Source organism: Oncorhynchus tshawytscha, unplaced genomic scaffold (genome assembly GCF_018296145.1).
Source record: "Oncorhynchus tshawytscha isolate Ot180627B unplaced genomic scaffold, Otsh_v2.0 Un_contig_5745_pilon_pilon, whole genome shotgun sequence".
NCBI classification, from domain to species: domain Eukaryota; kingdom Metazoa; phylum Chordata; class Actinopteri; order Salmoniformes; family Salmonidae; genus Oncorhynchus; species Oncorhynchus tshawytscha.
The window spans coordinates 40,038-67,500 of NW_024609021.1; the positions used below are offsets into that span (position 1 = coordinate 40,038).

General features: G+C 46.3%; 1 protein-coding gene and 2 long non-coding RNA genes across 5 annotated transcripts in view; 2 read left to right on the forward strand and 1 right to left on the reverse strand.

The window, feature by feature from the left end:
- LOC112261449 (N-acetyllactosaminide beta-1,3-N-acetylglucosaminyltransferase 2-like) overlaps positions 1 to 20,955 on the forward strand; it is a 38,197-nt gene extending 17,242 nt beyond the window's left edge. For 2 of the 3 annotated variants that reach the window (XM_042314010.1, XM_042314009.1), the window contains 4 exons: positions 3,993 to 4,127; positions 10,727 to 10,876; positions 13,551 to 14,099; positions 16,562 to 20,955. In XM_042314010.1, coding sequence (XP_042169944.1) covers positions 10,760 to 10,876; positions 13,551 to 14,099; positions 16,562 to 17,128 — 1,233 coding nt within the window. In that variant the 5' untranslated portion in view covers positions 3,993 to 4,127; positions 10,727 to 10,759 and the 3' untranslated portion in view covers positions 17,129 to 20,955. The remainder of the gene's footprint in view (positions 1 to 3,992; positions 4,128 to 10,726; positions 10,877 to 13,550; positions 14,100 to 16,561) is intronic. The other variant, XR_006081852.1, reaches the window with a different exon arrangement.
- A 905-nt stretch (positions 20,956 to 21,860) lies between these two features.
- LOC121844117 lies at positions 21,861 to 22,246 on the forward strand. Its single transcript, XR_006081853.1, has 2 exons — positions 21,861 to 21,913; positions 22,012 to 22,246. It is a non-coding gene; the product is annotated as an uncharacterized LOC121844117 (long non-coding RNA).
- An 852-nt stretch (positions 22,247 to 23,098) lies between these two features.
- LOC121844118 overlaps positions 23,099 to 27,463 on the reverse strand; it is a 7,660-nt gene continuing 3,295 nt past the window's right edge. Inside the window, exon 2 of the long non-coding RNA XR_006081854.1 lies at positions 23,099 to 23,141. This is a non-coding gene — a long non-coding RNA (uncharacterized LOC121844118). The remainder of the gene's footprint in view (positions 23,142 to 27,463) is intronic.

The following is a 27,463-nucleotide window of genomic DNA, read 5'->3' on the forward strand; positions in this document are numbered from 1 at the left end:
CAGCTGTTTTACATGGCTCACTGCAGCCAGACAAATCACGAGGACTCTTTTTTTTAAATGTATTTTTACCTACTGCAAAAATGTCAATGTAACCGACTGTTATTGCAATTTCAGTTAAAATCTCAATAAAACAAGTCTCATATCAATACATTTACTCTGCTATTAAGATGTTTTACTGTAGCAGAGCTCAATGAGACCGTTCTGTTTCCGCTGCCCTGCTCTGAGGGGAGTGACTGGAGGAAGGCTCACCCATAACCTCCGGCGGTAGTGGTTGAGACCGTTCTGTTTCCGCTGCCCTGCTCTGAGGGGAGTGACTGGAGGAAGGCTCACCCATAACCTCCGGCGGTAGTGGTTGAGACCGTTCTGTTTCCGCTGCCCTGCTCTGAGGGGAGTGACTGGAGGAAGGCTCACCCATAACCTCCGGCGGTAGTGGTTGAGACCGTTCTGTTTCCGCTGCCCTGCTCTGAGGGGAGTGACTGGAGGAAGGCTCACCCATAACCTCCGGCGGTAGTGGTTGAGACCGTTCTGTTTCCACTGCCCTGCTCTGAGGGGAGTGACTGCAGGAAGGCTCACCCATAACCTCCGGCGGTAGTGGTCGAGACGGAGGAAATGCTCAAGTTTACGTTACAGTAATGTCTCTGGAATCTCCTGAAAGGACTAGTTTACGTAACAGTAATGTCTCTGGAATCTCCTGAAAGGACTAGTTTACGTTACAGTAATGTCTCTGGAATCTCCTGAAAGGACTAGTTTACGTAACAGTAATGTCTCTGGAATCTCCTGAAAGGACTAGTTTACGTTACAGTAATGTCTCTGGAATCTCCTGAAAGGACTAGTTTACGTTACAGTAATGTCTCTGGAATCTCCTGAAAGGACTAGTTTACGTTACAGTAATGTCTCTGGAATCTCCTGAAAGGACTAGTTTACGTTACAGTAATGTCTCTGGAATCTCCTGAAAGGACTAGTTTACGTTACAGTAATGTCTCTGGAATCTCCTGAAAGGACTAGTTTACGTTACAGTAATGTCTCTGGAATCTCCTGAAAGGACTAGTTTACGTTACAGTAATGTCTCTGGAATCTCCTGAAAGGACTAGTTTACGTTACAGTAATGTCTCTGGAATCTCCTGAAAGGACTAGTTTACGTTACAGTAATGTCTCTGGAATCTCCTGAAAGGACTAGTTTACGTTACAGTAATGTCTCTGGAATCTCCTGAAAGGACTAGTTGACTATTTTACAACTTGACATTAGATGGTTCCTCACCCTGAAGGTAGTAGATAAACCAGGAGAAACTGTCATCCATGGTTCAGTTCTCTTTAAACAGCCATTTCAAACTTCAGCTAACTCTAACCACCGCTAGCTAACAACCAATGGACATGATGGGGGCAATTAGGTGGGGACTAAAATGGAAATAGGTCTTGGCCTAAATTCACAAAACATCTCAGAGGGGGTGGGGTGTGAGTGTGTCTGACTCACTGCCATCAGTCTTGACAGTGTGTGAATAGTGTTGGTGTGCTGACACAAACCTCGACCTCGGTCTCTCTGTCACCCTTCGTCATTTGTGGACCTCGCTCATCTCTTTGACCGATACACATACACATGTAGAGTAGGGTTACACACATACACATGTAGAGTAGGGTTACACACATACACATGTAGAGTAGGGTTACACACATACACATGTAGAGTAGGGTTACACACATACACATGTAGAGTAGGGTTACACACATACACATGTAGAGTAGGGTTACACACATACACGTGTAGAGTAGGGTTACACACATACACGTGTAGAGTAGGGTTACACACATACACGTGTAGAGTAGGGTTACACACATACATGTAGAGTAGGGTTACACACATACACGTATGTAGAGTAGGGTTACACACATACACATGTAGAGTAGGGTTACACACACACACATGTAGAGTAGGGTTACACACATACACATGTAGAGTAGGGTTACACACATACATGTAGAGTAGGGTTACACACACACATGTAGAGTAGGGTTACACACACATACACACGTAGAGTAGGGTTACACACAGGGTTACACACGTAGTAGAGTAGGGTTACACACATACACACGTGTAGAGTAGGGTTACACACATACACGTAGAGTAGGGTTACACACATACACGCGTAGAGTAGGGTTACACACACACACACGTAGAGTAGGGTTACACATGTAGCGTAGGGTTACACATATACACAGTAGGGTTACACACACACACACGTAGAGTAGGGTTACACACACACACACGTAGAGTAGGGTTACACACACACACACGTAGAGTAGGGTTACACACAGGGTTACACACGTAGAGTAGGGTTACACACACACGTAGAGTAGGGTTACATGTAGAGTAGGGTTACACACGTAGTAGGGTTAGGTAGGGTTACACACACACAGGGTTACACGTAGAGTAGGGTTACACACATACACACGTAGAGTAGGGTTACACACATACACGTACACATACATGTAGAGTAGGGTTACACACACACAGAGTAGGGTTACACACGTAGAGTAGGGTTACACACGTAGAGTAGGGTTACACACATGTAGAGTAGGGTTACACATGTAGAGTAGGGTTACACACAGTACGTAGAGTTAGGGTTACACACAGTAGGGTTACACACGTAGAGTAGGGTTACACATATACACGCGTAGAGTAGGGTTACACACGTAGAGTAGGGTTACACGCGTAGAGTAGGGTTACACACGTAGAGTAGGGTTACACACGTAGAGTAGGGTTACACATATCCACGCGTAGAGTAGGGTTACACATATCCACGAGTGTAGTAGGCTTTAGGCCAGGGCGGTATACCGGGATATTTGGAAATAGCCAAAGGAATTATTTTTTTCCAATACCATCAATGTTAAGTATTTCTTTTAAAGTTTTATTTTTATAAATGTGAATACTTTTTAAGTAAATACCTGAAGTCAGCTTGTGAAATACGTTAGGAGATAAAGAAGATTGTGTCCTTAATTTCACCGATCACCATTTTTCATTATGAAGCATAGCGCTCGTGCCCCGTCATGTGGTGTTTGTTTACAAGCACACAACGAGAGACCCGGAGTCAGGTGATGTAGTTACATTACGCAATTCACAACTAAATGTTTGCCAGCTAGATAACTTAGTTGATAACTGTCTAAAATGTGCTAAATACTCTGCAGCTAATTTAGTAGCTAGTTAGCGAAGTGGTTAAGCTTCTTCCAAAATCAAGTTTTGCTTGGTAACAGCTGATAATTCCCTCCTGGATCAAGAGCCTTCCTGTTTATTTGTTTTGTGTTTGTGCAGCAATCTGTGAGTAGCATTTTTTAGTTCCTTGTAGAACTTTGAGCTGGGATGTCTGTCCTGCTAATCAATGCGGTCATTAGCATTTAGTTAGCATTCTCTATGGGATTTTACATGTACTTGTTAGCATTGCTAACCTTTGGATTACGGTTGCACCCCCTAGTGTTCAGTGCCGGTATTACCGGATATCCCATTATGGCACAAGGTCGGTATGACAGTCTGGATACCTCCCAAGCCTAGTAGGGTTTAACATGGGTAACCAGGATCACGGACTGTTCTGGGATCACTTTTCACATGTCCCACAGTGTGTGAGTGGCTGCCTGCCTTTTCTTGTTACTGACCCCTCTTGTTTGCTCAGAAAGCCAATAAGTTAATGATTATCACAGTTCTATGTACCCTGCTGTCGAGCATGAGAGCAGGACCATCATGTAACAACATGTCTAGGTGGCACTGAAATGAGAGTCCACAGAATGTCTGATTGATTGTAGATAACAGAAGCCCTCAGCAGTGGTAGAATGAAAGAAATGACGCAACAAATCACAAGGCAAGAATTCAGACTCGTCTGAGAACAATATTAGCTTCTTTCTCGTTCTGTGTGTTTGAGAACAGCTTAGTTCTGAACAGTGTCTCATACTGTTCCTGGTCATCTCGATCGTGGTGTTGACACGCAGTTGGTCTTTCTTGCCTACAGGTTGCTGCCACATCCCTCCCCCCTCTGTGTCCCATTGGCTGCTGTTCCCCAGGGGGTGGGACTCAGTATGGGTTAAGAGCTGTGAGGCCAGACTGAGAGGACCGTGAAGCCTGACACACTCCACCCGCCACACAGGTAAGACCAACTCCTGTTACACACTCACACACACACACACACACAGAGACTCCACCCACCTACACAGGTAAGACCAACTCCTGTTACACACACAGAGAGAGAGACTCCACTCACCTACACAGGTAAAACCAACTCCTGTTACACACACAGAGAGAGAGACTCCACTCACCTACACAGGTAAAACCAACTGTTTTGCTCACAGGTAAAAGAACAGTAGACAGTCAATGCAATAAAGATTGCTTGTGTACTATAGGTATGAGGGGAGGATGGCTGAGAGGGAGAGAATGAAGAGCGGGGGAGAGAGTGAAGAAGAGGGAGGATGAGAGGACACAGGGGGCCTGAAGGCACTGGGGCAGAAGTGTTGCTAGGAGACAGTGGAACTGAAACACAAGACAGCGAAAGGGTAGAACGAGGGAGAGATGAGGAAGAAAGATAAAGGACACCTGGAAGTAGTGAGAGGAAGAAATCTGAAATGGAGGGGAAGAGAGTGGGGGAGGGTTATGGTGGGTAAGAGGAGGTCATTGTGTTTCAATGAGAGAAGTACTCTGAGAAGGGTTAGTGGGGGAGGGAGAGCGCCTGCTTTCAGCCTTGCTCAGGTGGGTTGTTCTGCTCATTCCAACTCGAATAGCAAGAGAAGAATGTAAATATTTGATTCTGTCCGAACAGGAATCCTGTCTTTTTGTGTGTGATGGTGACCAGGTCTTAGTGTTGTATTGAACTGCTGCTGTGTTCTATCTTCTTATCAACTAAATCAAAGCAAATGTTTAGCCTCAGCTTAAATGCAAATGAGTCGCCCAATTTTTGCATGTCACTGATGTCAGTAGAGACAATAACTCTAGTAAATGAAGTCACCCAGGGATGGTGTCAGACAATAACTAGTAAATGAAGTAACCCAGGGATGGTGTCAGACAACTAGTAAATGAAGTAACCCAGGGATGGTGTCAGACAATAACTAGTAAATGAAGTCACCCAGGGATGGTGTCAGACAATAACTAGTAAATGAAGTCACCCAGGGATGGTGTCAGACAATAACTACTAAATGAAGTAACCCAGGGATGGTGTCAGACAATAACTAGTAAGTGAAGTAACCCAGGGATGGTGTCAGACAATAACTAGTAAGTGAAGTAACCCAGGGATGGTGTCAGACAATAACTAGTAAATGAAGTAACCCAGGGATGGTGTCAGTAGAGACAATTACTCTAGTAAATGAAGTCACCCAGGGATGGTGTCAGACAATAACTAGCAAATGAAGTAACCCAGGGATGGTGTCAGTAGAGACAATAACTAGTAAATGAAGTAACCCAGGGATGGTGTCAGATAATAACTAGTAAATGAAGTCACCCAGGGATGGTGTCAGACAATAACTAGTAAATGAAGTCACCCAGGGATGGTGTCAGACAATAACTAGTAAATGAAGTCACCCAGGGATGGTGTCAGACAATAACTAGTAAATGAAGTCACCCAGGGATGGTGTCAGACAATAACTAGTAAATGAAGTCACCCAGGGATGGTGTCAGACAATAACTAGTAAATGAAGTCACCCAGGGATGGTGTCAGTAGAGACAATAACTAGTAAAAGAAGTCACCCAGGGATGGTGTCAGACAATAACTAGTAAATGAAGTCACCCAGGGATGGTGTCAGACAATAACTAGTAAATGAAGTCACCCAGGGATGGTGTCAGACAATAACTAGTAAATGAACTAACCCAGGGATGGTGTCAGGAGTGAAAGTCACCCAGGGATGGTTAATAACTCTAGTAAAAAAGTCATCCCAGGGATGGTGTCAGACAATAACTAGTAAATGAGATGACCCAGGGATGGTGTCAGACAATAACTAGTAAATGAAGTCACCCAGGGATGGTGTCAGACAATAACTAGTAAATGTCAGGGATGGTGTCAGACAATAACTAGTAAATGAAGTAACCCAGGGATGGTGTCAGTAGAGACAATAACTAGTAAAAGAAGTCACCCAGGGATGGTGTCAGACAATAACTAGTAAATGAAGTAACCCAGGGATGGTGTCAGACAATAACTAGTAAATGAAGTCACCCAGGGATGGTGTCAGTAGAGATGGTGTCAGATAACTAGTAAATGAAGTCACCCAGGGATGGTGTCAGACAATAACTAGTAAATGAAGTCACCCAGGGATGGTGTCAGTAGAGACAATAACTAGTAAAACTTCCCAGGGATGGTGTCAGACAATAACCCTGGGATGGTGTCAGTAGAGATAATAACTAGTAAATGAAGTCACCCAGGGATGGTGTCAGACAATAACTAGTAAATGAAGTCACCCAGGGATGGTGTCAGACAATAACTAGTAAATGAAGTCACCCAGGGATGGTGTCAGACAATAACTAGTAAATGAAGTCACCCAGGGATTGTCAATAACTAGTAAATGAAGTCAAGTCTGACCCAGGGACCCAGGGATGGTGTCAGACAATAACTAGTAAATGAAATCACCCAGGGATGGTGTCAGTAGAGACAATAACTAGTAAATGAAGTCACCCAGGGATGGTGTCAGACAATAACTAGTAAAATAAGTCACCCAGGGATGGTGTCAGACAATAACTAGTAAATGAAGTAACCCAGGCATGGTGTCAGTAGAGATAATAACTAGTAAATGAAGTCACCCAGGGATGGTGTCAGACAATAACTAGTAAATGAACTAACCCAGTGAAAAGGGAGTGAGTCTATAAAGGTTTAATAGACTCTGTTTTGAAAAGCCAAAATCTTCAGGATCCCATCCTCTCTTATTCAATCTGTTGAGTCACTCTGAGATGACGTCCAGATTAGTGAGGGGGGGGGTTTAGGGGAGAGGGGGAGGTTTAGGGAGGGAGGTGGGTGTGTTGAGGGGGAGGAGTGTATGTTTCGTGCCCCTACACCCACATCCTTGTGGTTATGATTCCACCTTGGTTGGCTGTATCAGCTGTGCTCTTGTAGGGTTGGAAGCCAAACCTGCACAGCCAATATCTCTCCTAGGTTGTGCAGTTGTCATCAGTCAGACCAGGACCACAGATTAGGATCACGAGGGCTCTCTGGAATATAAAGCACATGATCAGTGATTCGCTGCCTAGAAACATTGAATTTCCCTAAATAACCTTTCCAACTTTCCTGAAAGACTTTCTGGCCATTTCAAAATAAACATTTCAAATGTTCAAACTGACCCAAAGGTCTACATCTTAGAGTCGAGCGGTGGTGAGTAGAGAGAGAGAGACGAGGGAGAGGAGTTTGAATAAAGGAGTTTGAATAAATTGTAGATTTTCAGTCTGATTACCATTCATCTGAAATTGCTCATGCATTCTGTGGAGGCATTATTCTGGAGCATTGATTCTTAGAAACCTGTGTTCTCTTGAAGTGAAGCCATTACACCCCCCCCCTCCCCCTCCCCCCGAGTACTTAAAGTAGAATGAACATGTGGGCTATTTGTAGTCATGTGTTTTTGCACTAACTGGCCATATTAACTCAGGGGGAGATTTCCATCCTGTTCAATGTTTTTTATTTTTTATTTACTTAACCTTTATTTAACCAGGCAAGTCAGTTAAGAACACATTCTTATTTTCAATGACAGCCTAGGAACAGTGGGTTTAACTGCCTGTTCAGTGGCAGAACGACAGATTTGTACCTTGTCAGCTCGGGGATTTGAACTTGCAACCTTTCGGTTACTAGTCCAACGCTCTAACCACTAGGCTACCCTGCAGCCTCTACACTCTAACCACTAGGCTACCCTGCAGCCTCTACACTCTAACCACTAGGCTACCCTGCCAGCCTCTACACTCTAACCACTAGGCTACCCTGCAGCCTCTACACTCTAACCACTAGGCTACCCTGCAGCCTCTACACTCTAACCACTAGGCCACCCTGCAGCCTCTACACTCTAACCACTAGGCCTAACCCCTGCAGCCTCTACACTCTAACCACTAGGCCACCCTGCAGCCTCTACACTCTAACCACTAGGCCACCCTGCAGCCTCTACACTCTAACCACTAGGCTACCCTGCAGCCTCTACACTCTAACCACTAGGCTACCCTGCAGCCTCTACACTCTAACCACTAGGCTACCCTGCAGCCTCTACACTCTAACCACTAGGCTACCCTGCAGCCTCTACACTCTAACCACTAGGCTACCCTGCAGCCTCTACACTCTAACCACTAGGCTACCCTGCAGCCTCTACACTCTAACCACTAGGCTACCCTGCAGCCTCTACACTCTAACCACTAGGCCACCCTGCAGCCTCTACACTCTAACCACTAGGCCACCCTGCAGCCTCTACACTCTAACCACTAGGCCACCCTGCAGCCTCTACACTCTAACCACTAGGCCACCCTGCAGCCAGTAATTCGTGTCTAACCACTAGGCTACCCTGCAGCCTCTACAATCTAACCACTAGGCTACCCTGCCCCCTCCCTCACTCTAACCACTAGGCTACCCTGCAGCCTCTATCTCTAACCACTAGGCTACCCTGCAGCCTCTACACTCTAACCACTCTCCCTCGTCTACTCTACACTCTCTGCCCCTCATCTCTCTCCCCTCTACCCTCATCTCTACACTCTAACCACTAGGCTACCCTGCAGCCTCTCTCCCCACTAGGCCACCCTGCAGCCTCGTCTATCTCTCCCTAGGCTACCCTATCAGCCTCTACACTCTAACCACTCTCATCCCTCAGCCTCTATCTCTAACCCTAGGCTACCCTGCAGCCTCCCTGTCTGTGTCTCTCCCTTCTCTCTCTCTCCCTCGTCTATCTCTCCCCTCTCCCTCGTCTATCCCTCTCTATCTCTAACCCCTCCCTCAGTCTATCTCTCTTGTCTATCTCTCTCTCTCTCTCTAACCTCTCTACCCTGTCTATCTCTCTAGTCTATTTCCCTCGTCTATCTCTCTCCTCTATCTCTCTCTCCCTCTCCCTCATCTCTCCCCTCTCCCTCGTCTATCTCTCTCTCCCCTCTCCCTCTCTCTCCCCTCTCTCTCTCCCTCTCCCTCTCTATCTCTCTCTCCCCTCTCCCTCGTCTATCTCTCTCTCCCCTCTCCCTCGTCTATCTCTCTCCCCTCTCCCTCGTCTATCTCTCTCTCCCCTCTCCCTCGTCTATCTCTCTCCCCTCTCCCTCGTCTATCTCTCCTCTCCCCTCCCTCGTCTATCTCTCTCCCCTCTCCCTCGTCTATCTCTCTCTCCCCCTCTCCCTCGTCCTCTCTCTCTCCCTCTCCCCTCGTCTATCTCTCTCTCCCTCTCCCTCGTCTATCTCTCTCTCCCTCTCCCTCGTCTATCTCTCTCTCCCTCTCCCTCGTCTATCTCTCTCCCCTCTCCCTCGTCTATCCTCTCTCCCCTCTCCCTCGTCTATCCCTCTCTCCCCTCTCCCTCGTCTATCCCTCTCTCCCCTCTCCCTCTCTCTCTCTCCCTCTCCCTCGTCTATCCTCTCTCCCCTCTCCCTCGTCTATCTCTCTCCCCTCTCCCTCGTCTATCCCTCTCTCCCTCTCCCTCGTCTATCTCTCTCTCCCTCTCCCTCGTCTATATCTCTCTCTCTCCCCTCTCCCTCGTCTATCTCTCTCCCCTCTCCCTCGTCTATCTCTCTCTCCCTCTCCCTCGTCTATCTCTCTCTCCCCTCTCCCTCGTCTATCTCTCTCTCCCTCTCCCTCGTCTATCTCTCTCTCTCCCCTCTCCCTCGTCTATCTCTCTCTCCCCTCTCCCTCGTCTATCTCTCTCCCCTCTCCTCCCTCTCCCTCGTCTATCTCTCTCTCCCTCTCCCTCGTCTATCTCTCTCTCCCTCTCCCTCGTCTATCTCTCTCTCCTCTCCCTCGTCTATCTCTCTCTCCCTCTCCCTCGTCTATCTCTCTCTCCCCTCTCCCTCGTCTATCTCTCTCTCCCCTCTCCCTCGTCTATCTCTCTCTCCCCTCTCCCTCGTCTATCTCTCTCTCTCTCCCTCTCCCTCGTCTATCTCTCTCTCTCTCTCCCTCTCCCTCGTCTATCTCTCTCTCCCCTCTCCCTCGTCTATCTCTCTCTCCCCTCTCCCTCGTCTATCTCTCTCCCCTCTCCCTCGTCTATCTCTCTCTCCCCTCCCTCGTCTATCTCTCTCTCTCCCCTCTCCCTCGTCTATCTCTCTCTCTCCCTCTCCCTCGTCTATCTCTCTCCCCTCTCCCTCGTCTATCTCTCTCTCTCCCTCTCCCTCGTCTCTCTCTCTCCCCTCTCCCTCGTCTATCTCTCTCTCTCCCTCTCCCTCGTCTATCTCTCTCTCCCTCTCCCTCGTCTATCTCTCTCTCTCCCCTCTCCCTCGTCTATCTCTCTCTCTCCCCTCTCCCTCGTCTATCTCTCTCTCTCCCTCTCCCTCGTCTATCTCTCTCTCTCCCTCTCCCTCGTCTATCTCTCTCTCCCCTCTCCCTCGTCTATCTCTCTCTCTCCCCTCTCCTCGTCTATCTCTCTCTCTCTCCCCTCTCCCTCGTCTATCTCTCTCTCTCCCTCTCCCTCGTCTATCTCTCTCTCTCCCTCGTCTATCTCTCTCTCTCTCCCTCGTCTATCTCTCTCTCCCTCTCCCTCGTCTATCTCTCTCCCCTCTCCCTCGTCTATCTCTCTCTCTCCCCTCTCCCTCGTCTATCTCTCTCCCCTCTCCCTCTAGGTGGCTAGAGATCAGAGGTCGTAGCTAGAGGTCATGGCGGGCCTGAGGAGGAAGCTGAAGTTTCTGGTGACGTTGATGACGGTCAATCTCTTCATCTTCATCCTAGTGTTCCACGGAGGAGGAGGAGGACAGGACAAGGGACACAACAAGGTGAGAGGGGACGGGACAAGGGGCACGACGAGGTGAGAGGGGACAGGACGAGGTGAGAGGGGACAGGACAAGGGACACGACGAGGTGAGAGGGGACGGGACAAGGGGCACGACGAGGTGAGAGGGGACGGGACAAGGGGCACGACGAGGTGAGAGGGGACGGGACAAGGGGCACGACGAGGTGAGAGGGGACGGGACAAGGGGCACGACGAGGTGAGAGGGGACGGGACAAGGGGGCACGACAGGTGAGAGGGACGGGACAAGGGGCACGACGAGGTGAACGTTCCTTGGGAACGTTTAGGTAAGAGGCCTGTGGGCATACGTGACCCGTAGTATTGAATCAGTCTATGGACTCGAGGTAAGACCTGGGTGGACCACCACCTGTATTCTGGTTAGCGCACCAGGTGGTGCTTAAGGTTAGGTAAGAGGCAAGGTTAGGAAGAGGCGGGACAGAAGTGGGGAGGCGGAGACAGAAGTGGGGGAGGCGGAAGTGGGGAGGCGGGGACAGAAGTGGGGAGGCGGGGACAGAAGTGGGGAGGCGGGGACAGAAGTGGGGAGGCGGGGACAGAAGTGGGGAGGCTGGGGGACAGAAGCACCAGGGGGAGGCGGGGACAGAAGTGGGGAGGCGGGGACAGAAGTGGGGAGGCGGGGACAGAAGTGGGGAGGCGGGGACAGAAGTGGGGAGGCGGGGACAGAAGTGGGGACTCTAACTTTTAACTTTCTTTGCTTTTGTTGCGTCCAGCCCCTTTTCCCCAACAGTGTTTTTCTCTGCCTCTGTCGTCCTTCCCTGCACCTCCTAATACTGTTACCCTCCATGGGGGGCTGAGATGTACCATACTGTTACCCTCCACTGGGGGCTGAGATGTAGCAGGGTGTTGTGTTAATCACCATACTGTTACCCTCCACTGGGGGCTGAGATGTAGCAGGGTGTTGTGTTACCCTCCACTGGGGGCTGAGATGTAGCAGGGTGTTGTGTTACCCTCCACTGGGGGCTGAGATGTAGCAGGGTGTTGTGTTACCCTCCACTGGGGGCTGAGATGTAGCAGGGTGTTGTGTTACCCTCCACTGGGGGCTGGGATGTAGCAGGGTGTTGTGTTACCCTCCACTGGGGGCTAGCAGGGTGGTGTTACCCTCCACTGGGGGCTGGGATGTAGCAGGGTGTTGTGTTACCCTCCACTGGGGGCTGGGATGTAGCAGGGTGTTGTGTTGTTCCACTGGGGGCTGGGATCCACTGGGGGCTGAGATGTAGCAGGGTGTTGCGTTACCCTCCACTGGGGGCTGAGATGTAGCAGGGTGTTGCGTTACCCTCCACTGGGGGCTGAGATGTAGCAGGGTGTTGTTACCCTCCACTGGGGGCTGGGTGTTGTGTTACCCTCCACTGGGGGCTGAGATGGCAGGGTGTTGTGTTACCCTCCACGGGGGGCTGGGATGTAGCAGGGTGTTGTGTTACCCTCCACGGGGGGCTAGGGGGGCTCCACGGGGGCTGAGATGTAGCAGGGTGTTGTGTTACCCTCCACTGGGGGCTGGGGGCTGAGATGTAGCAGGGTGTTGTGTTACCCTCCACTGGGGGCTGGGATGTAGCAGGGTGTTGTGTTACCCTCCACTGGGGGCTGAGATGTAGCAGGGTGTTGTGTTACCCTCCATGGGGGGCTGAGATGTAGCAGGGTGTTGCGTTCCCTCCTCCAACGTACGTAACAACGTCCAAAACCTCCTGAAGTGGTCAGTCAGATCGGAACACAGTCAGACCACAAAGCCACTCGTTTAGACCCGTCTTTTCAATGTGATCCTTGTATTCTGATAGCAGAAGTCACATCTAAGTGTCAAGTCTGGACACAATCATACGTGGAATGCAGTGGAGGCTGCTGAGGGGAGGACGGCTCATACTAATGGCTGGGATGGAGCAAATGGAATGGCATCAAACACTTGGAAACCATGGAAACCATGTATTTGAAATCATTCCGCTCCGGCCGTTACCACGAGCCTGTCCTCCCCAATTAAGGTGCCACCAACCTCCTGTGATGGAATGGCTGGGAGTCCCTGAGGTGAGGTCTGAAAACCACTCGTCTAAAAGACCGAACTCATTCTACGCTTTGCGAATGTGTCGGGGCTTGTTGACTTTTTTGTGTTTTTAATAATATTTCCACACAAACCATGTTTCACTTGGAGGATGAAATAACACTGAAATTGTGAAAATGATGATAATGCCCTTTTTAGTGTAAAAGCTTGTAAAATTAAACGCTTGGATTGTTTTTTGCATGTTCAGGTGGGATGGAGTTTTTGGCCATCAGCATGACATCACAATCGGATCTGATTATTCTGACCTATTACCAGTCATCTCTTATTTGCATATGTATCCTCCTCCTTTGAAGGACACGCCCACACGATCAGACTCAGCATTCCCCTAGCAAGAGGAGGCTCGGGGGAAATAAATAATAAAATATATTTATTTTTGAGAAATTAACCGTGATTTATTAAACCTACTGTGATTTTAAATATGAAATGAAAAAGACTGCACAGGGCTTTAATTGTTGAAACATGTTGAATCATCTTTGTGTTAAATCAGTGTTGAATTTTCTTTTTTAATCCTCTTTTTTTTTTTTAAGGTATGTTTTGTTGTTCTCGGTTTAGGATACTCAATTTATTTATTAATTTCGTCCTTCCTTCCTCCATTCAAGGTCCTTGTCCCCTCCAAGCGCTTCTGGTCCAAACTGGCTCCTAGTCAGGCCTACTGGAACCGCCAGCGACAGAGACTGGACCTCCAACACAACCCCATCCTCGCCTCCTCCAATAGTAACAACACTAATGATGATGATGTCAGACCTGTCCCTGATTGGCTCAACGACACGGGGCTGAACCCTGACCCCTGCCAACCGGACTACAGAGTCACCACTCACGTGAAAGACTACAATTCCCTACCTCCTCGTTTTAAAGACTTCCTGCTCTACATGCGCTGTCGGTCGTACCCTCTAGTGGTGGACCAGCCTCACATCTGCCAAAAGACCCGGAGAGGGGAGCCGCCCTTCCTCCTACTGGCCGTCAAATCCCTTGCTCCGCACTTTGACCGCCGCCAGGCCATCCGCCAGTCGTGGGGTCGAGCCGGCGTCCTCGCCAACCGGACGGTTGTCACGGTGTTCCTGCTCGGCAACACCACGGCCGTGGACCACCACCCAGATCTGTCGGAGATGCTGCGCTATGAGAACACTCACCACCGCGACATCCTGCAGGTATCAATAATAGACACGTTAATGTCCTCTGGGTGTCAATAATATACACGTTAATGTCCTCTGGGTGTCAATAATATACATGTTAATGTCCTCAGGGTGTCAATAATAGACACGTTAATGTCCTCTGGGTGTCAATAATATACACGTTAATGTCCTCTGGGTGTCAATAATAGACACGTTAATGTCCTCAGGGTGTCAATAATAGACACGTTCATGTCCTCGGGGTGTCAATAATAGACACGTTCATGTCCTCGGGGTGTCAATAATAGACACGTTCATGTCCTCGGGGTGTCAATAATAGACACGTTCATGTCCTCGGGGTGTCAATAATATAATAATAATAATAATAATAATAATAATAATAATAATAATAATAATAATAAAAGACACGTTTACTGTAAAGGGGACTGAGGTCGTTTACTGTAAAGGGGACTGAGGTCGTTTACTGTAAAGGGGACTGAGGTCGTTTACTGTAAAGGGGACTGAGGTCGTTTACTGTAAAGGGGACTGAGGTCGTTTACTGTAAAGGGGACTGAGGTCGGTGACTGTAAAGGGGACTGAGGTCGGTGACTGTAAAGGGGACTGAGGTCGGTGACTGCAAAGGGGACTTTATAGGAAAACACCCTAAAATGTTGGGAGGGGGTTATAAGCTGACAGAATTGTTTTAAGTTGGTCATACCGTGGATCATTTAGCTATTTGTTTTTTTAAATTTTAGGACCCTTTTTGGTATAAAAAAATATATATTTTAAAAATGAAAATTGAATTTGTCCTTTTACTACCAAATCCCATAACACATTCATAAATACCAGAGAAGACGGTCAAAGAACAAATCATAACGAACAAGGTTTTGAAGTTTCAGTCCGACATCAAGGAGCTATAAGACGGCTCAGAAAATGTTCGATATATTATCTTTACATTTTGAACCCCCAGATCTCTACCTGAAACTGGCAGATTTTGATGGAGGTTTATGTTATTATGTTACTTAGATTGACACACCGGTTCATCAGTCGACAAGGGGGGGGGGGTGTGTTTAAATATAATATGGTGTTTGTGTGGTGATGTATGGTGTCTTTTGAACTCACTGACTGGTCCACAATGTTGGTTTTGATCTGTAATACAGTTGAAGTCAGACGTTTACATACACCTTCGCCAAATACATTTAAACTCAGTTTTTCACCATTCCTGACATTTAATCATGGTATAAATGCTCTGTCTAATGTCAGTTAGGATCACCACTTTACCTTAAGAATGTGAAATGTCAGAATAATAGTAGAGAGAATGATTAATTTCAGCTTTTTATTTATTTCATCACATTCCCAGTGGGTCAGAAGTTTACATACATTCAATTAGTATTTGGTAGCGTTGCCTTTTTTAATTTGTTTAACTTGGGTCAAACGCTTCGGGGAGCATTCCACAAGCTTCCCACAATAAGTTGGGTGAATGTTGGCCCATTCCTCTTGACAGAGAGGGTGTAACTGAGTCAGGTTTGTAGGCCTCTTTGCCTACACATGCTTTTTCAGTTCTGCCCACAAACAGTTATTTTTTTGTTTCATCAGCCCAGAGGACATTTCTCCAAAAAAGTACGATCTTTGTCCCCATGTGCAGTTACAAACCGTAGTGTGGCTTTTTTATGGTGGTTTTGGAGCAGTGGCTTCTTCCTTGCTGAGCGGCCTTTCAGGTTATGTCGATATAGGACTCGCGTTACTGTGAATATTGATACTTTTGTACCTGTTTCCTCCAGCATCTTCACAAGGTCCTTTGCTGTTGTTCTGGGATTGATTTGCTTTTTTCGCACCAAAGTACGTTCATCTCTAGGAGACAGAACGTGTCTCCTTCCTGAGCGGCATGACGGATGCGAGGCCCATGGTGTTTATACTTGCGTACTATTGTTTGTACAGATGAACGTGGTACCTTCAGGCATTTGGAAATTGATCCCAAGGATGAACCAGACTTGTGGAGGTCTACAATTTTTTTTCTGAAGTCTTGGCTGATTTCAGGTACACCTCCCAATTGACTCAAATTGTGTCAATTCGCTTATCAGAAGCTTCTAAAGCCATGACATAATTTTCTGGAATTTTCCGAGCTGTTTAAAGGCACAGTCAACTTAGTGTATGCTTGACCTACTGGAATTGTGATACAGTGAAATAATCTGTCTGTAAACAATTGTTGTAAAAATTACTTGTCATGCACAAAGTAGATGTCCTAACCGCCAAAACTATATTTTGTTAACAAGACATTTGAAAAACGAGTTTTAATGACTCCAACCTAAGTGTATGTAAACTTCTGACTTCAACTGTATGTCTTGTCCAATGTTGCAGTATTGGTGTGACACAGGGATACTCAGACTCTTAGTGTGCTGACATATAAAATGGGATAAACAGTGGAATAATGAACCAAATACTCAAATCTGTATGTAGTGTATTTTGTTGTTGTATAATAATAGTTTTAACTCTACCCCCAGTGGGACTACCGGGACTCGTTCTTCAACCTGACCGTCAAGGAGGTGCTCTTCCTGGACTGGATGACCACACGCTGCCCTGGAGCTCAGTTCGTCTTTAAAGGGGACGATGACGTCTTTGTCAATACGTTGAGGATCCTGGCCTTCCTCAAGGGCCTCACGGGGCCCCGGGCAAGGGACCTGTTTGTAGGGGATGTGATCACCAACGCGGGGCCAAACAGGGATAAAAAGGTGAAGTACTTCATCCCAGAGAGTTTGTTTGTTGGCAAGTACCCGCCATACGCGGGCGGAGGGGGGTATCTGTACTCCGGGGACCTGGCCAGGCGGCTGCACGGAGCCTCGCAGCACGTACCTCTCTACCCCATTGACGACGTCTACACAGGGATGTGTCTGAGGAAACTGGGGCTGGGGCCGGAGAAACATAAAGGCTTCAAGACGTTTGACATTGAGGAGAAGTACAGGAGGAACCCGTGTGCCTATAAGGGTCTGATGCTGGTACACAGCCGGACACCGCAGGAGATGATCCAGATCTGGGCCTGGCTCAATGACCCCAACTTGACCTGTCAGTAACTTCCCAGCCCGTCTCCATTTTGACTTCAGAAACCGGGGATAACAGGTGTCGGTGGCCATTTTGACTTCAGAAACCGGGGACAACCGGTGTCGGTGGCCATTTTGACTTCAGAAACCGGGGATAACAGGTGTCGGTGGCCAATTTGACTTCAGAAACCGGGGACAACAGGTGTCGGTGGCCATTTTGACTTCAGAAACCGGGGACAACAGGTGTCGGTGGCCATTTTGACTTCAGAAACCGGGGACAACAGGTGTCGGTGGCCATTTTGACTTCAGAAACCGGGGACAACAGGTGTCGGTGGCCATTTTGACTTCAGAAACCGGGGACAACAGGTGTCGGTGGCCATTTTGACTTCAGAAACCGGGGACAACAGGTGTCGGTGGCCATTTTGACTTCAGAAACCGGGGACAACAGGTGTCGGTGGCCATTTTTTTATTTGAGCTGTCAGTAACCAGGGAAGACAGGTGACTTAAACTGTCGGTAACTGCCTGGACCAGACACCACGACAGGCGGCCATTTTGTTATGCTGGTTGTTATAGTAACTCTGTGGTCAGTGGCCACTGTTTTGTGACACTTGGTAGGTTTGTTACATTCTAAAGGTCAGACACAATTTTGAGACTTTTTTTTTTTTAAATGTAATTTTTTAGGGAAGGATTATTACTCTTGGAGGATCAGTCGAACATTGGCAGCTTTAATGTTGTTATTATCATGTTTGTTGATGCTAGTTAACCGTCTTCAAAGTTGAATCTTGGATGAACATTTCAGGTTTTGAATCCCAAGATAAAGAGGGTGTGACTGTGATGGCGGTACGATGGCAGACCAACGTCATGGCGATATGATGGTCAACGTGTCTCTGAGCTTTCTAAATGGTCGTCATGGCGTTATGATGGTCAACGTGTCTCTGAGCTTTCTAAATGGTCGTCATGGCGATATGATGGTCAACGTGTCTCTGAGCTTTCTAAATGGTCGTCATGGCGATATGATGGTCAACGTGTCTCTGAGCTTTCTAAATGGTCGTCATGGCGATATGATGGTCAACGTGTCTCTGAGCTTTCTAAATGGTCGTCATGGCGTTATGATGGTCAACGTGTCTCTGAGCTTTCTAAATGGTCGTCATGGCGTTATGATGGTCAACGTGTCTCTGAGCTTTCTAAATGGTCGTCATGGCGATATGATGGTCAACGTGTCTCTGAGCTTTCTAAATGGTCGTCATGGCGATATGATGGTCAACGTGTCTCTGAGCTTTCTAAATGGTCGTCATGGCGATATGATGGTCAAGTCTGATGGATCTTTCATGATTCCCCGCTGTGTGTCTGACGGCACAAGAGTCTGTACCATATTGTATTATGAGGAGTTGGAGACAGAGGAGTCTGATCCCAGATCTGTTTTGGTGTGAAAATGACCGTAAGAGTTGGCACAAACTGATCTGGAACCAGGCTAATGGATGAGTGCTCAGCTGGTCTGGGCCGTGCTAGATAAAGATGTTTGGTCGTTCCACGAAATCAGTCCCTCTTGGAGAATGTAACTTGGGAAAATAAATCAAATAAAAGAGCCCATGTTGAACTTTAAAAACAAACCCGTTTCCCAGTCTGGAGAGATCTGACTGATGGACCTTAATGATGACACTTTAACACCGTGTGTCTGACTGATGGACCTTAATGATGACACTTTAACACCGTGTGTCTGACTGATGGACCTTAATGATGACACTTTAACACCGTGTGTCTGACTGATGGACCTTAATGATGACACTTTAACACCGTGTGTCTGACTGATGGACCTTAATGATGACACTTTAACACCGTGTGTCTGACTGATGGACCTTAATGATGACACTTTAACACCGTGTGTCTGACTGATGGACCTTAATGATGACACTTTAACACCGTGTGTCTGACTGATGGACCTTAATGATGACACTTTAACACCGTGTGTCTGACTGATGGACCTTAATGATGACACTTTAACACCGTGTGTCTGACTGATGGACCTTAATGATGACACTTTAACACCGTGTGTCTGACTGATGGACCTTAATGATGACACTTTAACACCGTGTGTCTGACTGATGGACCTTAATGATGACACTTTAACACCGTGTGTCTGACTGATGGACCTTAATGATGACACTTTAACACCGTGTGTCTGACTGATGGACCTTAATGATGACACTTTAACACCGTGTGTCTGACTGATGGACCTTAATGATGACACTTTAACACCGTGTGTCTGACTGATGGACCTTAATGATGACACTTTAACACCGTGTGTCTGACTGATGGACCTTAATGATGACACTTTAACACCGTGTGTCTGACTGATGGACCTTAATGATGACACTTTAACACCGTGTGTCTGACTGATGGACCTTAATGATGACACTTTAACACCGTGTGTCTGACTGATGGACCTTAATGATGACACTTTAACACCGTGTGTCTGACTGCACAAAGAGCTTTCAAAATGCTGTAAAACAGTGACTCTAGTAAGTGCCAAATAAAGTAACAGGGTTGACTAACAGGGTTGACTAACAGGGTTGACTAACAGGGTTGACTAACAGGGTTGACTGTCACAGGGTTGACTGTCACAGGGTTGACTAACAGGGTTGACTAACAGGGTTGACTGTCACAGGGTTGACTGTCACAGGGTTGACTGTCACAGGGTTGACTGTCACAGGGTTGACTGTCACAGGGTTGACTGTCACAGGGTTGACTGTCACAGGGTTGACTGTCACAGGGTTGACGAGTTCATGTTAAATCAGCCATAAATCTCTTTGTGACGAGGGGGAATGGAAGATTGTTGTGTGCAACAGGGAGGGCTTCTTTTTTAAAATATATCTATATTTCTGGGTAACATGTAACGTATGCTGCTCAACCCGCCTCAGGTTTCCACCACAAAACATCAGAATATGTACAAAAAGAGCGGAACCAGCTCACCTGCTTTTACACTGAAAAATAATATTTAAGAAGGAATAGTTTCACCATATTTAAACGAGGGTTCAGTTCATGTAACAAGGTTGACCTCTAAAATCAGGGGCAGGTTTTTTTTTTTTTTTTTACCTTTTTAAAATAATTCACTAATCACATTTAAATGAATTAATCTCTAGAAATGGCAAAATAACTAGGTCTTTACAATGTTGGTGAAAACCTTTTTGGGGTTGAAGTGTCTGTCAACAGTTGCTACATCCAGTTTGGATTCTTGAAGAATGTAACTGATAAATACCTCATGAGCTCAACTGTCACACCACATCAGTCCTTGCATCCATAGCCCTGTCTGGTTCTTCAGCCCAGTCCCTCAGCTTTTTACCAAAACAGGGGCGGGGAGTTAATTTATAGTTTTTTTTACTGCTGATTGCGGCTTTAAGTGGGTTAAAATCTAGCCAAAATCCTGACTTTATGTCACTGTAGCAAGTCTGTTCGCATTAAAAGTCAGATTCTGTGGTCTATATTAAAGGGCCTGTTAAAATAGAGTTTTGGTGCACCGTTGTAACTGAAACATCGAAGGGATGCAGAAGAAACGTCTGTGGAACAAGTCTGTTCAGCGTTGCTTCAGGGCCTCCTTGTGAGCCGGACGTCTTTATTAACAACGATACCGGCAAGCTGAACTGGCTGCTTATAGCATATTTTCACAAAGACAACTATCATTCCCCCCCTCCCCCCCCCAAACTATAACAAAGATAAAGCTGGAACCGTAACCAAGGCGATTGGCTCGTGGGTCATTCATGTTCTGCAACGGTGTTTACTGCCAGATCAGAGAAATACTGTTTTTTATTTATCCACAATCATTACTGTTCTTGTCAGATGGTAAAAAAAAAAAACATGTCAAAGGTCAAATCCAGTTTGTTCTATTCCACCTCTGCCTTAAAGGTTTATAGGAAGACGAGTGTTAAGACGCTACAAGATTTACTTCAGTTTATGTCCAGAGAATTTCCATTATTGAAATGTTGATGTGACTAACATTTGATCTCCTCGCAGTGATCTGCATCTAGGACAATCTAGCTGTATGTTTTTATAAGGTGTTTATTTATCAACTAATGTATTCATCAACTGTCTGCACAATTTCTTATTGGGTGACAATTATAGTACATTTTTGTTTTTTGTGTATTTTACTGTTGAAAGAAATGGATGTTGAATAAGTTACATATATACACACTGTGCCCAGGTCAGGAATGACTCGCGTCAATTAATATATCTATATGCTGTACGTAGAGGGGTGTTGTGCCGGGAAGACAGGCTGTACGTAGAGGGGTGTTGTGCCGGGAAGACAGGCTGTACGTAGAGGGGCGTTGTGCCGGGAAGACAGGCTGTACGTAGAGGGGTGTTGTGCCGGGAAGACAGGTTAGAGGGGTGCCGGGAAGACAGGCTGTACGTAGAGGGGGGGTGCCGGGAAGACAGGTTGTGCCGGGAAGACAGGCTGTACGTAGAGGGGGGCGGGAAGACAGGCCGGGAAGACAGGCTGTACGTAGAGGGGCGTTGTGCCGGGAAGACAGGCTGTGCCGGGAAGACAGGCTGTACGTAGAGGGGCGTTGTGCGGGAAGACAGGCTGAAGAGCCGGGGACGTTGTGCCGGGAAGGCTGTACGTGCCGGGAAGACAGGCTGTACGTAGAGGGGTGTTGTTGCCGGGAAGACAGGCTGCCGGGAAGACAGGTACGTAGAGGGGTTGTGCCGGGAAGACAGGCTGAAGAGGGCGTTGTGCCGGGAAGACAGGCTGTACGTAGAGGGGCGTTGTGCCGGGAAGACAGGGTAGAGGGGTGTTGTGCCGGGAAGACAGGCTGTACGTAGAGGGTGTTGTGCCGGGAAGACAGGCTGTACGTAGTGCCGGGGGGCGTTGTGCCGGGAAGACAGGCTGTACGTAGAGGGGCGTTGTGCCGGGAAGAAGACAGGGCGTTGTGCCGGGAAGACAGGCTGTACGTAGAGGGGCGTTGTGCCGGGAAGACAGGCTGTACGTAGAGGGGCGTTGTGCCGGGAAGACAGGCTGTACGTAGAGGGGCGTTGTGCCGGGAAGAAGACAGGCTGTACGTAGAGGGGCGTTGTGCCGGGAAGACAGGCTGTACGTAGAGGGGCGTTGTGCCGGGAAGACAGGCTGTACGTAGAGGGGCGTTGTGCCGGGAAGACAGGCTGTACGTAGAGGGGCGTTGTGCCGGGAAGACAGGCTGTACGTAGAGGAGCAGGAAAACAGGTCAGGTCTTAATAATAATATTTGTAACATGCAAATACACATCTGAGCCTCATTCAGTCTGCAGTTAAAAACATTGTGGAGCGTTGCAGACAAATGTCATGAATAAAGCTTTGTGATTCCTCATCCTGCAGGTCAGAGAGGCATGTTAGTTCTACAAAAACATATCTGAACATTCCACAACAGTGTGCTCTGCTGAACACAGCCCTGTTTACAATTCATCTGCCACATTGATAATGATCCATTCCCCCTGGGGGGGGGGGGCGCGTTCAGCAAGACACAATGTTTGGGAACGTTCAGATAGAAATATGCTCTGTAGAACAAACATGCCTCTCTGTCCTGTAGAATAAGGAATCATGTTGGCTCTATTTCTGGTGTTTCTATCTGCAACGTTTTGGCTGCTGAACGTGGCCCTGGGGTTCTATTGTCGTAACCAGGAAGTGGGCAGGAAACAGTGAGGGCAGGGCCTCTGCTTCAAAGAGGGCGGAAGTCAGTCTCCAAAGACCTCTCTGTTAGACTGTCTAATGTGTACAATAAAAGAGTTGGTGCTGTTTTATTGAAAACAGTGAATCTGATCAACCGTTTTATGTTCAGTTTGCAGCAATACAAATCTTAACCCCGATTTCATTGCAACCTCGTAGAGACACGCCTCCATAATTCTGCTAGAACCAATGAAATGACTCCCCTGTTTGCCTGGGTCAGTGTACAGGGCCGTATTCCTCTAGTCCCCCTGAAGACAGAGATCCTGTTGAATTCTTCCTTCAGTCATTTCTTGGTGATTTATATCTGGTCTGTCCTGTGGTTGTTTTCTCTCCATCACATCTCTGTCAACAGACCCTGTCAAATCAGAACAATTATTATTGAAGGAAGGAAGGATGTTGAGGCATTTGTAGAAAATATAACCAGGCTGAAGACCTGGTACAGCCTAATGGTGCTGAGTGTTCTCTGAACTGTACTGGTCCAATAACAACTTTTGGAACGTAAACCTAAATTGTTCAAAGCTATTTCCAATGGTGTACCCAAATGAACACTCCTCAGAAGTGTAAGCTAAGAAGCTCACAAATTAGTTTTTCCTAGGAGATTTTGGGGCGTGATACTAGTTATCCCAGCCATAGGGTCGTTACCCCTGTCCATTTCTTCAATTCCTCTTCTTAAAATGTTATTTTAAACCTTCACCACACTGCTAACCTTATGCCTAACCGTAACCACACTGCTAACCTTATGCCTAACCGTAACCACACTGCTAACCTTATGCCTAACCTTAACCACACTGCTAACCTTACGCCTAACCTTAACCACACTGCTAACCTTATGCCTAACCGTAACCACACTGCTAACCTTATGCCTAACCTTAACCACACTGCTAACCTTATGCCTAACCTTAACCACACTGCTAACCTTATGCCTAACCTTAACCACACCTAACCTTATGCCTAACCTTAACCACACTGCTAACCTTATGCCTAACCTTAACCACACTGCTAACCTTATGCCTAACCTTAACCACACTGCTAACCTTACGCCTAACCTTAACCACACTGCTAACCTTATGCCTAACCGTAACCACACTGCTAACCTTACGCCTAACCTTAACCACACTGCTAACCTTATGCCTAACCTTAACCACACTGCTAACCTTATGCCTAACCTTAACCACACTGCTAACCTTATGCCTAACCTTAACCACACTGCTAACCTTATGCCTAACCTTAACCACACTGCTAACCTTACGCCTAAACCTTATGCCTAACCTTAACCACACTGCTAACCTTACGCCTAACCTTAACCACACTGCTAACCTTACGCCTAACCGTAACCACACTGCTAACCTTACGCCTAACCGTAACCACACTGCTAACCTTACGCCTAACCGTAACCACACTGCTAACCTTACGCCTAACCGTAACCACACTGCTAACCTTACGCCTAACCGTAACCACACTGCTAACCTTACGCCTAACCGTAACCACACTGCTAACCTTACGCCTAACCGTAACCACACTGCTAACCTTACGCCTAACCGTAACCACACTGCTAACCTTACGCCTAACCGTAACCACACTGCTAACCTTACGCCTAACCGTAACCACACTGCTAACCTTACGCCTAACCGTAACCACACTGCTAACCTTACGCCTAACCGTAACCACACTGCTAACCTTACGCCTAACCGTAACCACACTGCTAACCTTACGCCTAACCGTAACCACACTGCTAACCTTATGCCTAACCGTAACCACACTGCTAACCTTACGCCTAACCTTAAATTAACACCAAAAATATCATTTTTATTTTTGATGTATTTTTACGATATAGACAATTGACTTTGACTCCATAAAAATCTCCTAGGAAAAACAAATATGCAAGCAGCTCTCACGTCCTGTGAGGGTCATTTGAATTCCTGTTTCCCTGGCGTTCAGTGGGACTTACTGTAGCTCTCCGCACCAGTCAAACCAAAAACAGTGACAGGATGTCGCCCACGCATGTCCTGTCAGGTGGTTAGAGTAGGGTGGAGAATGTTTACATGTGTAAATGTGTACATAATGTATATTATTTATAATCCTGATTTTTTTTTTTAAGTCTATGCTATGCCGGTATGATTCGAGCTACTGCATTAGACTTTCAGTATATCACATTGTTATTTATCTGACTGAGGCTGAAATTCAGGCACTTGGTGACTTCCTGTTAATATCACTTCTGTTATGTCTAATATCGCCTCTGTTTCTCGTCTCGCGTCTCTTTGGTCACTTGTCAGGTTTTTCCAAGGCCTTGATGAACATGAATTAATTCTCCTAATTTCTGTTTGAATGTAAAATATTCCTCTATTGCGACACAACTGAACAAAAAATATAAACGCAACATGTAAACACAGAAATCCGTTAGGTGGCTTATGGTTGAGATATTAACATTCAATTCTCGGGCAACAGCTGTGGTGGACATTCCTGCAGTCACCATGCCAATTGCACGCTCCCTCATAACTTGAGACATCTGTGGCGTTGTGTTGTGTGACAAAACCGCACATTTTATAGTAGCCTTTTATTGTCCCCAGCACAAGGTGCACACGTGTAATGATCATGCTGATTAATCAGCTTCTTGATACGTCACACCTGCCAGCTGGATGGATTACCTTGGCAAAGGACCAAATGCTCACTAACAGGGATGCAAATGAATTTGTGCACAAAATGAGAGAAATAAGCCAATTTCATGGATCTTTTATTTCAGCTCATGAAACATGGGACCAATACTTTAATGTTGCATTTATATTTTTGTTCAGTATACATATTGGTACACATATTGGTACACTCTACATATCTAGAGTCTATTTCCATGGTCCAAACCCTTGATTCCCTTGGTTATGAAACATTACAAAATCATCAATCACATTATTGTTGATGTCCTCTCTCCTGACCATAACATTCCTGTAATCTGTTGGAATTGTGTATGACTTAGTGTTGCAAAATTCCAGTAACTTTTCCCCAAATTCTCTAGAAATCTAGGTTGGATCAATCAAGGAAGAAATCTAGTATCTTCAAACCAGGATTCCTGGAAAACCTGGGAATATGGGGAAAGTTACCCGGGAATATGGGGAAAGTTACCCGGGAATATGGGGAAAGTTAACTGAAATTTATTTTTATTATAAAACATGTTTTGCAACATGACGAGTTGATTTGGACGCATTCTGCACAGTGGATATATGTGTGTGTATATATATATATTATTATATTATATACCAACACATGCCTTTTGTTTCTCCTTATCCACTTCAGTCTGTTTGATGTGTTTTCCACCTGTGGTTTCTCAGAGCCGTGCCATGTGTAGTTCTGTTGCTATGACTAGATTATTATTATTTCCAATAAAGAATATTTTGCTGTTTTTGTAGATGGTGTTGGATAATGGTGTTATAGAAGAAATGCTATTCCTGTTTTTTTAGAAGATTTGTACAAACTTAGAATAGCTCAGATTTTCTGTTTTTAAACTACCGTAGCCGCTGGTAAAGCTTCTAGTTCTTTTAATTCTATATTCAACCACTGAAGATAAGCAGCAGCTGAGCGATGTTTGTAAACTACTTCCAGGCTGGTAAAGCTTCTAGTTCTTTTAATTCTATATTCAACCACTGAAGATAAGCAGCAGCTGAGTGTTTGTAAACTACTTCCAGGCTGGTAGCAAGGCCCACACATTGAGATGAGGTGAGAGAAAAAAAAAACGTAGTTGATTTTTTTTTCTACATCTCATTTATGAAATGGATGGTTAGGTAAAAATATTTAGAGGTTCAGTGGTTGAGGGTAGATCTAGTCTGTAGTGACCTCCTATTGAAAAGATGTGGTAGTGTATTTAGAGACCTCTGTAGGAAAGATGTGGTAGTGTATTTAGAGACCTCTGTATTAAAGATGTGGTAGTGTATTTAGAGACCTCTGTAGGAAAGATGTGGTAGTGTATTTAGTGTGACTTCTTGGAAAGAGTGTATTTAGTGACCTCTGTAGGAAAGATGTGGTAGTGTATTTAGTGTGACTTCTTGGAAAGAGTGTATTTAGTGACCTCTGTAGGAAAGACGTGGTAATGTATTTAGTGTGACTTGGAAAGATGTGGTTGTGTAGCCTACTTTCCTCAGCACAAGGCGCACCTGTGTAATGATCATGCTGTTTTAATCAGCTTCGTGATATGCAGCACCTGTCAGGTGGATAGTGAGGATTTCTCTTTTGGCAAGATAATCTAACAGGGATGTGCACAAAATGTGAGGAATAAGCTTCGGCATCTTTTTTTCAGCTCAAACATGGGAACAACACTTTGCATGTGTTTTATATTAAACAACTTATAATAAAACTAAATAAATAAAATTTATTGGAAACTGTTTCCACTGGACAGTTCTCACCACCAGGGGGCAGAAGTGATGTGGATGTTAATTCACATCAAGACCACAGAGGAACATACATCAGAAATCCGTTGTTCCCAAAACAGGTGGCAAGTTGATATGTCCCTAACATCCACATCAATACCATCTCATCCTGTTTCCCTAACATCCACATCAATACCATCTCATCCTGTTTCCCTAACATCCACATCAATACCATCTCATCCTGTTTCCCTAACATCTACATCAATACCATCTCATCCTGTTTCCCTAACATCCACATCAATACCATCTCATCCTGTTTCAATAC